The 14852-nt window shown below is 33.3% G+C and overlaps 10 protein-coding genes across 10 annotated transcripts; 4 read left to right on the top strand and 6 right to left on the bottom strand.

Moving 5' to 3' along the window:
* Positions 1-81: 81 nt before the first annotated feature.
* NAEGRDRAFT_46988 (uncharacterized protein) lies at positions 82-1483 on the bottom strand (the record flags this gene model as incomplete). Its single annotated transcript, XM_002680480.1, has 2 exons — positions 82-1025; positions 1246-1483. 2 exons carry the CDS (start codon positions 1481-1483, stop codon positions 82-84), a joined length of 1182 nt encoding a protein of 393 aa, XP_002680526.1.
* A 375-nt stretch (positions 1484-1858) lies between these two features.
* On the top strand, positions 1859-2497 carry NAEGRDRAFT_46987 (uncharacterized protein; the record flags this gene model as incomplete). Its single annotated transcript, XM_002680612.1, has 1 exon — positions 1859-2497. The coding sequence occupies one exon, from the start codon at positions 1859-1861 to the stop codon at positions 2495-2497; it is 639 nt and encodes a 212-aa protein (XP_002680658.1).
* Positions 2498-2669: 172 nt separating this feature from the next.
* NAEGRDRAFT_64330 (uncharacterized protein) lies at positions 2670-3626 on the top strand (the record flags this gene model as incomplete). Its single annotated transcript, XM_002680611.1, has 1 exon — positions 2670-3626. One exon carries the CDS (start codon positions 2670-2672, stop codon positions 3624-3626), a length of 957 nt encoding a protein of 318 aa, XP_002680657.1.
* Positions 3627-3876: 250 nt separating this feature from the next.
* Positions 3877-4242, bottom strand: NAEGRDRAFT_64329 (uncharacterized protein; the record flags this gene model as incomplete). The annotated part of the gene is made up of 1 exon (XM_002680479.1): positions 3877-4242. The coding sequence occupies one exon, from the start codon at positions 4240-4242 to the stop codon at positions 3877-3879; it is 366 nt and encodes a 121-aa protein (XP_002680525.1).
* Positions 4243-5002: 760 nt separating this feature from the next.
* Positions 5003-5575, top strand: NAEGRDRAFT_64328 (uncharacterized protein; the record flags this gene model as incomplete). The annotated part of the gene is made up of 1 exon (XM_002680610.1): positions 5003-5575. One exon carries the CDS (start codon positions 5003-5005, stop codon positions 5573-5575), a length of 573 nt encoding a protein of 190 aa, XP_002680656.1.
* A 172-nt stretch (positions 5576-5747) lies between these two features.
* Positions 5748-6383, top strand: NAEGRDRAFT_64327 (uncharacterized protein; the record flags this gene model as incomplete). Its single annotated transcript, XM_002680609.1, has 1 exon — positions 5748-6383. The coding sequence occupies one exon, from the start codon at positions 5748-5750 to the stop codon at positions 6381-6383; it is 636 nt and encodes a 211-aa protein (XP_002680655.1).
* A 133-nt stretch (positions 6384-6516) lies between these two features.
* On the bottom strand, positions 6517-9178 carry NAEGRDRAFT_64326 (uncharacterized protein; the record flags this gene model as incomplete). The annotated part of the gene is made up of 5 exons (XM_002680478.1): positions 6517-7457; positions 7533-8027; positions 8090-8359; positions 8450-8647; positions 8749-9178. The coding sequence occupies 5 exons, from the start codon at positions 9176-9178 to the stop codon at positions 6517-6519; spliced, it is 2334 nt and encodes a 777-aa protein (XP_002680524.1).
* A 237-nt stretch (positions 9179-9415) lies between these two features.
* NAEGRDRAFT_64325 (uncharacterized protein) lies at positions 9416-10438 on the bottom strand (the record flags this gene model as incomplete). Its single annotated transcript, XM_002680477.1, has 1 exon — positions 9416-10438. The coding sequence occupies one exon, from the start codon at positions 10436-10438 to the stop codon at positions 9416-9418; it is 1023 nt and encodes a 340-aa protein (XP_002680523.1).
* A 234-nt stretch (positions 10439-10672) lies between these two features.
* NAEGRDRAFT_78746 (PARP-domain-containing protein) lies at positions 10673-12286 on the bottom strand. The gene is made up of 3 exons (XM_002680476.1): positions 11069-12286; positions 10876-11003; positions 10673-10807 (listed from the first exon to the last, which is right to left on the bottom strand). The coding sequence occupies exons 1-3, from the start codon at positions 12244-12246 to the stop codon at positions 10704-10706; spliced, it is 1410 nt and encodes a 469-aa protein (XP_002680522.1). The 5' UTR covers positions 12247-12286; the 3' UTR covers positions 10673-10703.
* Positions 12287-12675: 389 nt separating this feature from the next.
* Positions 12676-14544, bottom strand: NAEGRDRAFT_64323 (uncharacterized protein; the record flags this gene model as incomplete). The annotated part of the gene is made up of 1 exon (XM_002680475.1): positions 12676-14544. The coding sequence occupies one exon, from the start codon at positions 14542-14544 to the stop codon at positions 12676-12678; it is 1869 nt and encodes a 622-aa protein (XP_002680521.1).
* Between the last annotated feature and the right edge of the window lie 308 nt (positions 14545-14852).

The following is a 14852-nucleotide window of genomic DNA, read 5'->3' as shown; positions in this document are numbered from 1 at the left end:
AAGAAGTAAATGCAATTTTTTTATAACTTTAACTTGTTGTGTTTTTGGCTTACTAATAAGCCTTATTAATAATAAACAATTTTAATGAAGATGTTTATTGTTGGATGAGGGAGAAAGGGCAATAATTGGTGATTTAGGAGAGGTTGCAGAATTTTTCCTACTGTTAGCATTATTACTCGATAAAAGTCGTGATGGAGAACACAATGCACAATTTTCATCATCCATTAAGGAGGACAAACTTCCCACGTCCATAACTCTATCCGATGATGGTGATGAAGATGAAGATGATGATGAAGATGTTACAGTAGGAGATGGAGGTGAATTATAATTATTATTAATACTACCACCTCCATTAGTAATACCATTGCATGTAATGTTCGTGATTGGTACAATTTTCGATTGTTTCATAATTTCTATTAAGGTGATTCGAATTCTCTGTTCGTACGAATAACTGACATATCGAAAGAGGGCCATCATGGAATCCCCAACAAGACACGAGAAGGTCAGAACGGTGAGTAAGCCATCTGTTGTGTTGACCTTACAAGTGTGCTCGAGAACTTTTGAGTATTTTCCCTTCTTGAAGAGAGAGGTAATGTCCTTCTCCTGTTCATGTGAAATTTTCTCCATCATCAATTGACTATTCATGATTTCTGTAGACTGTTTCAATCGATCAAAATAGGAATATAGATATTCAGAGTGGATTTGTGAAAATTTGTCTTGTGGAATATTGAAATAGCATATTTGGAGAACTCCTGGTTCTTTTGTGAGATTATTTCTAGGTTTTTCAAAAGGACCTTCAAAATCACATTGACAGATGACTTTTTTTTCCTTCTTGACAGACAATAATTTGAAATTCATTGGAAGACTTGGACAAAATGTTGGAGAAAATTCATAATTAAAAAAGGAATTCCTTTCATTCTCATTCTCACCAGCAACAATTCCATCACTACCTTGAGTAATGGAAGGAAACATTCCTGATTCTCTCTGTTCCTTTCGAATAATTTTGTAATGGATTGAAATAGTTCCTGAGGTTGTTAAATTGAGAATAGTTTTATGAAATTGATTGAATTCAAACCTATCAGAGGGAATGAACAAGGTGGCAGATCCCAAAAAATCCTATTCATTCATTAGTTCTCATTTCCAATAGAATTATTAGAAACTTACATCCTTTGAGAATCTATCCCAATCAAACACTGAAACAAAACGAAACACTATCTGAATCAATTTCCAAATCTCTATACTAACCTTCAAATGTCAATTGCAATGGATCTCTTCCTCCCAATGAAAAGAAGAGAAATTCCTCATTCCAAACCGGATTCAAATTCTTCTTGATAATTTTCGTCTTTTTCTCAAACGAATCATTCAACTTTAGAATAACGAAAGGATCACTGAGTCCATTCCAATCCTTTGCAGGAAGATTAGTTCCACGTTCCACCACTACAAGTAATCGATCACTTGGTTCGAATCTTGTGGTATGAATCATCTTTCGAATAGAATTGCAGGTATTTTTTTTTAATTTCCTTTTGTTGATGAAGAAAATGCAAGGAAATTGTCATTATCTTTGCTGGAAATTATTCGAAACTCAGAGGAAATTAGAAGAAAGCAGCTAAACCCTCTTGTTGGTGCCTAACTGAGCTTTTGTCACTGACGCCCTTCTCAATATGGAAAGATTATCAAAAAAAAACAGTTTAAATATATTTAATATTGAAAGTAATAGTGTATTGTAAAGATGAGAAAATATTTAACTATTTAACAAGTACTCACACCAATTAACAGCATAATGGTTACAACAAATATAATTCTCCAAATCAATACCTCGTCAATCTAACCTTCAAACATCATTAAAATCAAAAAAAAAATGCCAATCACCAACTTGACATTCTGTATCGAAAATATTCCAGCTTCTGAAACTCTTCCTTTCCAACTCTCTGTTGAAACCACAACAGGTGATCATATTGTCGTGTGTAAAACGGAAGATACCATAGAAATGGAAAGACACGTCGCTCAACAAGTAAATATTCCATCACTTGCCAAATGTCAAGTCAGAATTTTGATTGCTAAACGTAATATTGACAGTGTACAATCATTTAATATTGAAAAGGAAGGCCCATTCATTCTCATTAGAAGAGAAGAAGGAAAAGGTCTTCAACTCGTTCAAAGAAAATTGGATGATAAATTTGGAACCACTCAAACAATTCAGAAAACAACAAGTGGTGCAAGTTCACCTCGTCAACAACCTGGTTTCGTTGTCGATCCAAAAACTGGTCAGAAACGTTATGTTTCAAAAGCTCCAGGAACGACCACTGTTATTAATACTCCTTTGAGTGATTCTAACAGTTCAACATCATCCAGTTCAGGAAGTATTCTTGGTGGTGGTGGTAGCTCTGGTGGTGATGATGTTTATGCACAAATTGAGAAATTGGGTCAATTGAGAGATAGAGGAATTTTAACAGAGGAAGAATTTCAACAACAAAAGAAGAAACTCTTAGGATTGTAAAATTTACATAGTAAATATGCAATTTTTTGTAGAGTATTGGAAAGAGCAGTCTTTTTACTCGATATTGACTTGGAAATTATCAAAATTCACCGATTAGGAAAAGCAACACAAGCCAAATGAGGAAATTCATTTTCCAAATTTTTAAAAAAATTAAAAAATCACAATAAAAAAAATGATCAAACATCCACTAGGGGAAGATTTTTCGATCGGAGGAGGAGATGAAGCCTCCGATAAGAAGAATTCATCATCTTCAACTAAAAGGACCAGTAGTGTCGGAAGTAATGGCAACAACTCTAATTCTTCATCATCAGTATTAAATCTGGATAATGTAACACCGACTCTGTATGCCAATTTTATAAAGGAAACAATCAAGAAGAGTAATTTATTTCATTTCATATCAATATCCGTTGGATATTCATTCAATTGTTATGCTCATCATGAAACGGTGGTGAAATTACTCACTCTCATGGTGAATAAATTGATGAAGGATTATCCAGATTTATTGGATGAAAGTGATAGGACATTCTTATTGGAAAAACCAACTTCAGAAGAGTGTGCCATGTCCTCTCTGAATCAATTAGATATTAAAGTAATTTCATATGATGTCATGATGCTTATTGATACTAAATTGGTTAAATGGTCGAATAGTGGAAGTAGCAGCAATTCGAATCTCAATCAACAAGATAATGATGAATCAGTTAAATTATCCATAGAAAAGGAGAATAGGATTACTATCACCAAGATGGATATTCTCAAATTAAAAAGAGACATCCTACGAGTTGGTGCTCTCGTACACTTGTACAGAAAATGGAAGAAGGGTCAATTGAATACAGAAAATTGGATTTGGTCAAGTTTTGAAAAAGTTCTCACTCAAGCCATGAAAACAACTCCACAGACAGTTCTTTTGGATGGTGTAATTGTTGCACCTAAATGTGCAATGCCAGAATCTAAAATGGTTTTCAATCCAGAGTATGAGGAAGAGGAAGAATCAAATCCAATTCTGAAATTAGCATTTGCTTTGGATATTGGTTTTGTAACGTGTGAGGTTGACCAATTGAGTAATTATAACACAAGATGGACAAGAGGATTAAAACCTTTTGTTGAAAAATTGGAAAATTATGAATGGTAATTTTTCATTGGAATTTCACTTTGTAAATAATTAAATTAATTATTGTAAATTTTTAACTTCCAACTTTGGAAAATACTATTTATCACCAAACAACAATATGAATTCTATCGTTTGTTTCTTTCCGTTGGAATTAATCGATTCTTTACCTTACAACGGTTATGATTTTGAATTTTACCATTGAATATTCTTGAAAAGATGTGTTCTGTAAATTCCACTTTGAAACATGATTTTCTACCTCGACGTCTGCTATTTACTGAGATATAGAATTGACTCCAGAGTTGGTTGTAAATCCAGGTACTGAGCTTTTGTTAAATATTGGTCGTGGTTGACTGGTTGTAAGCTGTTTGGAAGTTTGTTTATCTGAATCAGTAGATGTGATTGTTGTTGAATGTTGTTGGCATGTTGTTACAGCATGTCCCAATTGACTACATGTTGGTTGGCTTGTTATTGGGTTGGTAAGTTCACTTTCGTCCAAAGACAAATTCAATCTAGGGTTTCGTAAAAATTTTGTTGCATGTGAAGGAACCAAATTATGCAGCCAAACCTCATCATAGATAACAATCGACTCTGGAATAATTGCTCTCAACACAGTGTATGGTTGGTAGTAAATTATCATTTGGTTTCTTTTTTAATGTTTAGAATAGAAAGTAGTGGATTGTTCTTTCGAGTTTGAATTTTTGTTTAGTGAACTAGAGAGCTTGTACCGCTGATGGAAAGTAACATTAGAACACTTTCCCCTTCGGAAGATTGTTCTGATCTGTCAAATGGAGCCCACTTTCAGTTTATTTAGATCTTAACAATTATTGGAAAGTAAAATTATACGAATTTCTAGATTTTCTTTTCTTCCACAGTACATTTTCTATAATTATTTCAAAATTCAAACTGAATATTTTTTATTTCTTTGTAAATAATTAAATTAATTTCACTTTGTAAATAATTAAAAACAATTCAAAAATTTTTTAAATAATTAAATATTATTAAATATTATTACAAAAATATTGAAAATCCTAAAAAGGAAATACAGGTAATTTGCAACCAAAATTCCATTCTCCCAACCTGTCTTATAACCTCCCAAAAACCAACTCATTAAAACTATTTCATAATTAAAAAACCAAAAAAACTAAAAAAACCAAAAAACTTGAAATTTAAATATTTTCAAGTGAAAAAAATTTGCTTCACTTCAAACCCTCAAAAAATTCATCAAAATTTTCCAAATTCTTTTTTCATCAATCAACAACAATTCCTCACCAAAGAATTTTGCAAATTAGTCTCCATTATCATCAAATCACACCTTCCGAACAACAAATATGAAGAGTTTCAATTTATATAATTTATTAATTAATTTAATATTCATATTAATATTACAATTAATTGTGATGAATCAACCGATCAAAGGCTATGAAAATTATCAACAACAACAACAAAATTATAATCACGAAGATATTGAAATTCTAGAGAATTTAAATCCTCACCTATTAATCAATCATCAATATAATGGATTTGGAGTCTCTGGAAATACTTCGAATAGTTTTGTGTTGAGAGCCTTTGTTACAGCATTGTCTGTGTGTTGTTTCCTTTTGGCTGTTATTCTGATGGTCTTGTTGAAACTGAATGAAGAAGATGGACAATTGTTGTGGTCAACATCTGATGAAGAACAACAATTAAAACAAGAACAAGCAGCAGCAACATCAACAATGGATAACAATGTGTTTATTCCGAGTAGATCTGTCAAGCATGCTGTCATGTTACTGATGTTAATTGGAGTGGCAATGATTTTACACGTGTGGACTTCATTCTCATCAAGTTTGTTTTATTATGCTTTGGTTGGATTCATTTTGGTGGGATTGTTCTTGTTTGGAAGAATTGTTTATCGATTTGTGGTTTTTATGAAGAAACAGGAAGAGGAAAATAAGAAACGATTGGCAAGAGTGAAGAGATTCTTTGTTTAATTGGTTGACCAATTTCACACATGTATTTCAAAACACTTTCCAAATAATTTCTACTTTGAATGGTCCACTCCTAAGAATGTTACCATTTACACAAGCAAGAGAACTTGTTTAAACTCCGGATTACAGTAATGAGCACCCCATTACTCAATTTACAACACAACACATATAAAAAATGTCTCTAATGCATGCTGTTCACGTCCTCTCGGAAACAGAGATGATGAAACGCTTGGGTCGTTTCTATCAGCAATCTCTTCGTTTATTGGCCTCTCGACACTGGGAACACATTCTGAGATATATTCTCACATGGATGACCTATGTTATCAATCCCTTGTTGTGGATTACCTATGGCTTGTGTGCTGCATTGATACCATTCGGAGGATTGCCAGAACCTTATGGATTTTCCATTGTCGGAATTGGTGTTTTGGCTTTGATCTTGTTTGCAATGCTCATCTTTTCACAGATACGAAAGGTTTTCATTAGTAGGGAAGAAATTTTGAGCAATAAGGAACGAGAACAATTGCTTTCCAATAAGAATGATGCTAATGAAACTGGAAATGCATCAAAACCATTTTTTAAATGCTCGAAATTGAATATTTTCGACACTGTTGTGTTAGTTATCATGATTATGATATTTATTGGAAGTTTATTCATGTGCATTTATCCATATGTGGCAAAGAATTTGGATCCATATACACATGATGGATTGATGATAGCAGGATTTATTTTATTACCATTGAGTGGATTTACGATTATTTCTTGGATCATGTCCTATGTTAGATTGTTCCTATTGAGGAATGTTAGGGTTTGATTCAGTTTGATTCATTCACAAAGGCATGTGATTGTGTGAATTTTTGTCAAGTTATTATTTCACATAAAGAAATTTGTAAATATTTCCAACATTAGCTATATTTATTGATGTGTGGAAAATCATTCACTCAGATTTATCCTGCAGCGGTGGCTGGATCAATTTCTTGTGGAGCTTCTCCTTCTTGAGCAGATGGTTGTTCAGCAACGTCTGGTTGTGGAGCTTCAGTATTATTTGGAGTTTCAGCTGGAGTTTCAGTTGATGGAGTTTCAGTATTGGCTGATGGTTCCTCATTAGATGGAGCTTCAACAGCTGGTTGATCATTCTTCTTGAAGGTATTTCTAACTTCCTTAACTTGGTCAACTAATCCCTTTCCATTTTCATAAACAGCACTAATTCCTTCCATGGCCTTTTCCAAATTTGCTTGAGTGAACAAATCCTTGCCATTGATGGTCTTTAAGGTTTCAACAGCTGATTTGATGCCATTAATCTTGTCAATTGAGGTAGAACCAGCATTGGCAAGAGCTTGTCCCTTTTGAAGAGCAGATAACAAGTTGGTCAAACCCTTATTCTTTCCATCGGTAACTTCATTCAATTGAGAAGCAATATGTTCACCCTTTTGGAAAGCAGTAGCCATTCTATTCAATGCAGATTGAAGACCTTCAGCTGTCAATAACTTGTTCAAATCTTCCTTCTTCAAGGTCTTTAACTTTTCAATGCTTTCCTTGGCATCCTTAGCTCCATCCAAAATTGAGGAAGTGACAGAAGTAACCTTTTGTCCCTTTTGCAACTTGGAAATCAATTCAACCAAAGTCTTACTTCTACCATTGGTGAATTCATTGAGTTGAGTGGCCAACTTTTCACCACCAGCCAAAGCACCATTCAATTTACCCAAACCATTTTGAATATTATCAAAAGTTAAGAGTTTCTTCAAATCATTTTGCTTCAAACTAGACAATTGATCAATGGATGATTTAATACCACTGTATTGATCAACAACTGTTGATCCAATACCAACAGCTTGTTGACCCTTTTCTAATTTTTGAATAATGTTATTCAAGGCCTTGCTCTTACCACCTGAAATATGACACGAGTTCAAGAAAATTAAATATTATCGATCAACACGAAAATAAACACAACACTACTACTTACCACTAATGTCATTAATTTGAGAGAGGAATTCCTTGCTCTTACCCAAGGTATTATCAAGCTTTGACAAGCTGTTTTGAATTCCATCAACAGTGAACAATTTCTTCATGTCAATATTCTTCAAATTCTTCAAATTAGAAACAGCACCCTTAATATCAGAAAATCTGTCAATTGCAGTATTACCAACACCAACAATTTGTTGACCCTTATTCAAAACGTTCAAGATATTGTTGAGAGACTTGCTCTTACCACCAGTAACGTCATTGATACGAGAAACAATGTCTTGAGTCTTGGAAATGGTAGAATCGAGTCTTGACAAACCCTTCTTGATATTTTCAGTTGTCAATAAACTCTTCATGTCAAGATTCTTCAAATTCAAGTTCTTCAAAGAATTCCAACCACCATTCAATCCCTTCAATGCATCAGTACCAATTCCAGCAAATGATTGAGCCTTATCCAAGGTATTTGAAATCTTGTTCAAGATCTTAATCTTGCCACCTGTTTCGTTTCGTCAACATTATGATGATTATTGAAAAATAGACAAAGGATTATATACTTACCTGTTAAGGTGTTCAATTTAGATGTAAAATCTTGTCCTTTTTGAATCAATCCAGAGGCCTTATTCAAAAAGTTTGATCCCTTTTCGAATAAAGTTGATCCCTTGAACAATTCGCTTGGTTTCAATTGAGAGGCAATATTCTTCAAACTGAAATTAGAAAGTCCACCAACCAATGAATTACCAGCACCCAAAAGCATTGAGCCCTTACCCAAAACACCTGTAACCTTATTTGTGAAATTCAAAACCTTACCAAGGAGCTTTGATTTACCACCTTCAATCAGTCCAATATTTTACAATAAATTTTACAATAAATTTTACAATTTGTGTTAAAATTCAAGAAATAGAAACAAGACACACATACCAGTAACCAAATTCAATCCATTCAAAATAGCATTACCCTTAGAAGCAATTGCACTAACCTTACTCAACAAGGCAGCACCCTTAGCCAAAGTACCTCCCAATGAACCAGCCAATGAAAAACCACCCAAACCACCAGTTGCAAATGTCAAGGCAACTGGAAGAATGATTTTACCATACTTTTTAATGAACTTTCCAACACCTATGCAATATAAGAAATTCCACAACAATATATCCATAACAACAACAACAAAAGTAAAATTGTTAACACATTTTGTGTGAAAATTCTCATCATTGACTTACCCTTTCCAATTTTGGCTAAACCCTTTCCAACTCCTCTGAAGACTCTTCCAACTCTTCTGATTCCTTTTCCAATACCTCTGAAGGCTCTACCGATTCCTCTGAAGGCTCTTCTGAAGAATTTGGCATCAGCATCAGATAAACTATTCATGTATTCTAATAAAACTTCATCAGATTCGACATCGAATTCGAAACCATCCAAATCAGCCAAAACACTTTCCAAATGGTCATCAAACATTGGATGGTGAGCCATTTCCAAGGCATATTCGTGATTCAACCATAATTCACTATCAGCACTTGGAGAGAAAATTTCTCTAACTGTCAACTTGGAAACTTGTTGACCGTTGACAACTCTCAAAGACCAAGAGCAGAATAAACTCAAGGTCAATAAACTAGCGAGGATGAAGGCTAGTGAAAGCTTGGTTGACAGCATTTTGTTGTTTTTTTAAAAGATGTGGAATAAAAAAACGCCAATTTGACAAGTGAAAGGCTCAGGAGGCTTGATTACGAAATTTATAATACAATTTGCTTGTTTCATTTCAGTCTTTGGTGATTGTAATCATTATGGTAACCATTTCGGCACAATAAAGAGAACGAATCTCTTTAAACATATTCGAAAGGAATTTAATTACAAGGATTAATATACAAAGTTACCATGTTGTTGAAATATTTAAAGTAAAACCTCAGAAACACTACCAAATATCATTCTATCCACCTTATCAAATGATTCTTCCTTAGTTTCAGAGAATAAAGCTTTCCACTTTTTTGGTAAATCTTCATAGAATGAAATATTGTGTTCTACACATGGAGGTTGGTAAACAATTTCTACAACTGGATGGACCTCCAAGTCAATGGCCATAGCAACATCACATTCAATATCCAAATGATATTTCACTTTCAATAATTTTCCATTTGTGGAAGGTGTCGTCTTTTTAGGAATTTCATAATTTAACATTCTTTCGGCTTTTGATTTTTGTGGAACACCTTCAAATTCCATTCTGTGTACTTCATCTGGACCTTGTTCAATAGTCTGGTCATCAGAACAAATAGTGGCAGTTCTCATTAGTTTAACTTTAAGAGAATCGACGTCTTTCTTTGATTCATTTTCAATGCTAACCTTAATAGGAACCATTTCACCTGGTTGGAAAACATTCTTTGGAATCTCAGTCTTCATTTTCAACTTTCCACTACCTCCGAAAAGGAATGTCTTTTCATTTGAATCATTCAATGGTTGTGGAATAATGTGTGGAGCTATTGGAATGAAGATTTTACAAAATTGATGTCCTAAAATTGCCTTGAGTTTGTACACGATAGCTCCTTTGTAAGTATCTTGAAGACCTTTCATTGTAATATTCGAATTTTGAGGTAATTCAGCTGGTAATGCAATTTGGAAGGGAAATGAATATTCACCTGCTGCAATTCCACCTGTGAATGTTCCAGCAATGGTTTGCAAATTAATGAGTGTCTTTTTACCATTCTTCTTGTAGATGTGTGTTTCAGTTCTCACTCTGCTTTTGTATCCTAATTGAATGTCATCATCAATGATGAGGAATTTGGTTCTTTCCTTTCCTTTGAATGTGAGAGACAAGTTGCTGGAAGCTTGGATTGGTTGACGGAGAGAAACAACAACGTTTCCTTGAAGAAGTTCACCTGGATGAAAGAATGGTTTGGATAATTGGATGGAGATGGACATGATGTTTTTTTTGATAAGTGGCAGGTACTGTTGTTACAAGTTGTTTAGAAAATCAAGTACTGAAGAAATGTGAAGGAATAACACTGTTCATTGGACTTCATTACTTGTATTGATATGCAACATTGATATTTGACATTTTGATATTAAAGAGGAATTTTGTTCTTCCAAATGGTGTCCAGGATCCGCACGTGCGGAATATCTGTAGATAATTACAATATTGTTGTAAGAAACATTGAAATATTATACACACTTACTTTTATTTCTATTAATGTCTTGGTTTGTTATCAAAAGTAGGAGGACCAGCAGCATACTTAACCTTGTACATTGGAATAACTTGGTCAGGATTGAAAATAATCACCTCAGAACATCCTAATTGATATGATTAATCAATAATTGTAATAATTGTATTGAGAAATAATGAAAATAATAAAACTTACCATCAGGACTGACATGACTATCGTGCCCCTTTTCTAAATCTCTTCCCAGTTGAACATTTGTCATGTGGAAGGCCTTTCCAACCATTACCATACAAACCAGCAGGTTTGGATTTCCTCTCGAGTATGAACTATTGAGAATGATTTGGAAATTATAGAAAATAAGAATGATTTGAGATTATTGAAAATAACTTACATGGACATGCTAGGATTTTCTGAAAAGTAGAAACCTCCACCATAGAATCCCTTATCGGTACTGGAACCAACCTTACTCAACATGAAATTTGTCTTGATAATATTTTCCATATTTACATCAGATGTACCATGGAATAGCAAGTAGCAATTCATGGATTCGTATAAAAAGTTGTGTTTCTTGGCGAGTTCCTTCTTGCAAGCATAGAATTTTCTAAAACATTCAGGATTTACAATGTACTCTACATCTGAAATATGATATGGTTGTTGATATCCTTGATAACCATAAATTTGCCTATTCATGAGTCTATCAAAGTGTGATTCTACAATTCTAAAGTGGAAATACTCTGCTTCGAAATCAAATGTTATATTTCTAGTAAATTGATATCTCTTGATTTCGTTTGAGGTACTATTCAGTAATTCCTCTTCTCCTTTACAATAGTATCTGGTGTTTCTGGACATTTTCTCTTCTCTCATCTTTTTCAAAATGAATTCTCGTTCCTTTTTTAATTTTTCCTTCTTTAATTTCATTTCATAATACCATTCCTTTTCTGCATCATTCATTTCATCCATGTTTGGTTGTGATTCTTCATGAATTTCAACCTCCTCATAAATTCCATACTCTTCGAATGCCATTTTTCTAATCTTTACAGCTTGCAGATAATCCTTTTCTAGATCAGAAACAGCAGGATCTAAATATTGGTTGGCTACAGTTGCCATGTCAAATCTCTTCAAATCTGTAGCATAATTATTTACATATGTATCAATTTCAGAAGAATTGTCTTCAACAATATCTTCCGTGTATTGTAAATCATTCGGATCAAGAGTTAACAAGACATCAACCAATCCTTCCACATGATTATTACAAACTTCGTGATATAATACATTGATACGTTTGGATGGAATGTGTGGAAACATTTCATAAATATCATACAAGTCAGGAATTTGACAAGATGAATTTTGACTCTTCTTTTGCAACATTATTGCCCTCTCTGTTTCCTGTTGCTCTTTCAAATACTGTTTATAGAAGGCCAACAGTGCTGATATTCTAACATTCATCAAGTTCTTCCCTATAATTTCAATGTCATCGAGAGCATCAAATTTGTGCAATAGAGTTGATTTCTCATCGGAAGAGTGATCGGTTGGTGGTATGTTTGCTCCTTTTTTGGTTTTCTTTGTCATTTCTTGATGATATATTAAATTACTAGTTAATCAAAATATTATTGTTACTACTATGAAGAGGGTTGATATGTTGTGATGAATATTTTTTTGCTGTTTTTTATTGCAATTTTCCATCAAATTGTGGTGATTGTAATAAGGTTCATTGGCGCCATTTTTGAACTTTGTTGTGTATCAGTGTGAAGAACCTGCATTGAATGAAGACAAGATGGTAAAGAATTTTGAGAAATGGCACTATTAAACACAGTTTAGAAGAATATATAGGGCAGAAACAAGAGGTGGACGTTGGTATTTGGAGTAATGCTAAGCATAAATTCACTGTTTGCACAATCTTTCCCAAATCCTCACCCTCAACATAGTCGAATAAGCCAACACCTGCAAATTTTTCACTAGAAACACAAAATAATTGTTCACATTCAATATTTTGTAATATTATTGTTTTAATTGTTTATGGAGATAAAATTGAGCCCACTGTGGAAGACTAGCCAACAGAGGAGTCAGCACAAAGGAAGGCAATTTAGCAAGCTCTCCTCCATAAATATTCTCAAGCAATTCGTGAGTGTTTTGCAGAGCGAATTGAACAAGTTTTTGATAGAGGGAAGGGAACTCATTTAAATCGTATTTTTCAATGAATTGAGCAAGAGGGTCAAATAGATTGAGTGTAATATTAAGGTTTTGAATGCAAGCATGTCCAAGAGAGTCCAATTCATGAAGTTTGGATAATTGAACGAGTTCTAAAATATCACTTGCTGATAACGTATCAACATTTGGCTGAATATCATATAGGTATTTGATAATAATTTCTGCCGTTGTTGGATTGGTGTCTGCATCCATATAAAAGGCATTCTCTTTTTTGTCAGAAAATGCGTGTGAACTTTCGGTCAGTGTTTTGAAGAATTTGCTTTTGGAAAGGATAGTCTTGTGACATTTCCATTCATTGCCATTCAAAAAGATTGAAAAGTCAGAGGTATTAACATCATTAAATAATTCAGGGAGATGATTCTTTGTGAAATTTAGCTCTTCATTATTTGGTGATTCCTGGTTTGGCTTTTGAAAAAATCTTCTCTTATTATGTTGTTCTTGTGATGGAGGAATCATACCAGAAACTTTCTGAATATATTCCAATAGTGGTTTAAATATTGGATCAAATTCGGTTTTGAAATAACTTTGTAATCCTTTCATAAGTTCAGAATTTACCTCCTTAAAATCATTGTAATTATGATAAATGCAATAGTCAACCAAGTATTGTATCTCATCTGTATCGAATTGTCTTTGTTGGATTTGTTTGTACAATATTGGTGCAACTTTTTTTAACAGAGGTTCGAAATAAATAACGTTACCAATTTTGGTATCTCTTGGTAGTTTGGGAATGTTGAATGCACTGTTACCAACAAAGAAGAATTTTCTAGGTTCCTCATATTGTTTGTTTGCACTAGTTCTGATAATTGTAGAATGCAAATTACCATCCGAAAGTCTCAATTTACAACAAACAAATCTTATTGGTTCATGTTCATTTTCATGATATTTCATCATTATCAGAGCTGTGTTATTGTCAAGTATAACAATATCTTTAAATTCGCCTTTCGAGTTAAGATCGATAATTGAATGTGCTGATAAATTGACAATATCAATTCTAACAACCTCACAATAACATGTTGCATAAATTTGATCGTCAGTCAGGTACCAGTTCATTAAAGCGTATTTCTTGAAAATACAAGTGGCTTCTTTTGTTTCCATGTCAATTCTAAAGAGACTGTATGTTTCATTAGAAATGTAGAGGAACTTTCTTGATTGAGAAAATTTCATATGTCCATAACACGAATTAATTTGCATTGAATTCTTTTTAAAAGTAGGATAATCTCCAACATCTATAACAGTTTCAACAATTCCTCCACTTGTTATCTTTCTCACACGATGATTTTGAATATCATAAAAGTAAATCTCCTTCTCCTCTTCAAAAACTATCAAACTAGAAGGTGAAAATAAACTAGTTTCCAATGCTGACTTTCCATCCCCATTAAAAGCAGCAACATTTTCCATTCCTGCAATAATTGTAACCTTTCCACTCTTCAAATCCATCAATTTGATAGTGTGTGAGTCTGATGATGTAAAGTACAAGTATTGTTCATCTTTGGTAACATAGAGGGATTTCGTACCAACACTATCGGAAAGTGTAATTAATTCGGCAGAGAAGGGACAGTATTTGAATAGCCTCCTATTATTAATATCACTAAAATAAATGTTACCACTTGTAGGATGGGCAAATAATGCCTGTGGATAATCGAGACGAATGTTGATCATTTTTTTTCAATTTTAAAAACATTAAAAATCAGGATTTTCCACAAATGTTTGGAATGATTTCTAATGTTCCTAACGAGTTCGTTAAATCGTAAAAAGATCCAATTACAATGGCCAGGTTATTAATTAACACTTTACAATATTACTTTACGATAAAATTGTAGCTTTTGGTCTATTGTATTCTTAAAGAACCAAATCTTAATTTTAATTCCACTGTTCTTGTGAGTGGAGAATTTGAAAGAAATAATTCCAAACATTCAATGAACTAGAAGTTAGATGGAGAGAAAATGAAAAATTAGTATCCACTCAAA

The sequence above is a fragment of the Naegleria gruberi genome (genome assembly GCF_000004985.1).
Source record: "Naegleria gruberi genomic scaffold NAEGRscaffold_9, whole genome shotgun sequence".
Lineage (NCBI taxonomy): Eukaryota > Heterolobosea > Eutetramitea > Acrasida > Naegleriidae > Naegleria > Naegleria gruberi.
The sequence above is the reverse complement of the archived record's forward strand: the minus strand, read 5'-3'. Positions and strand labels throughout refer to the sequence as shown.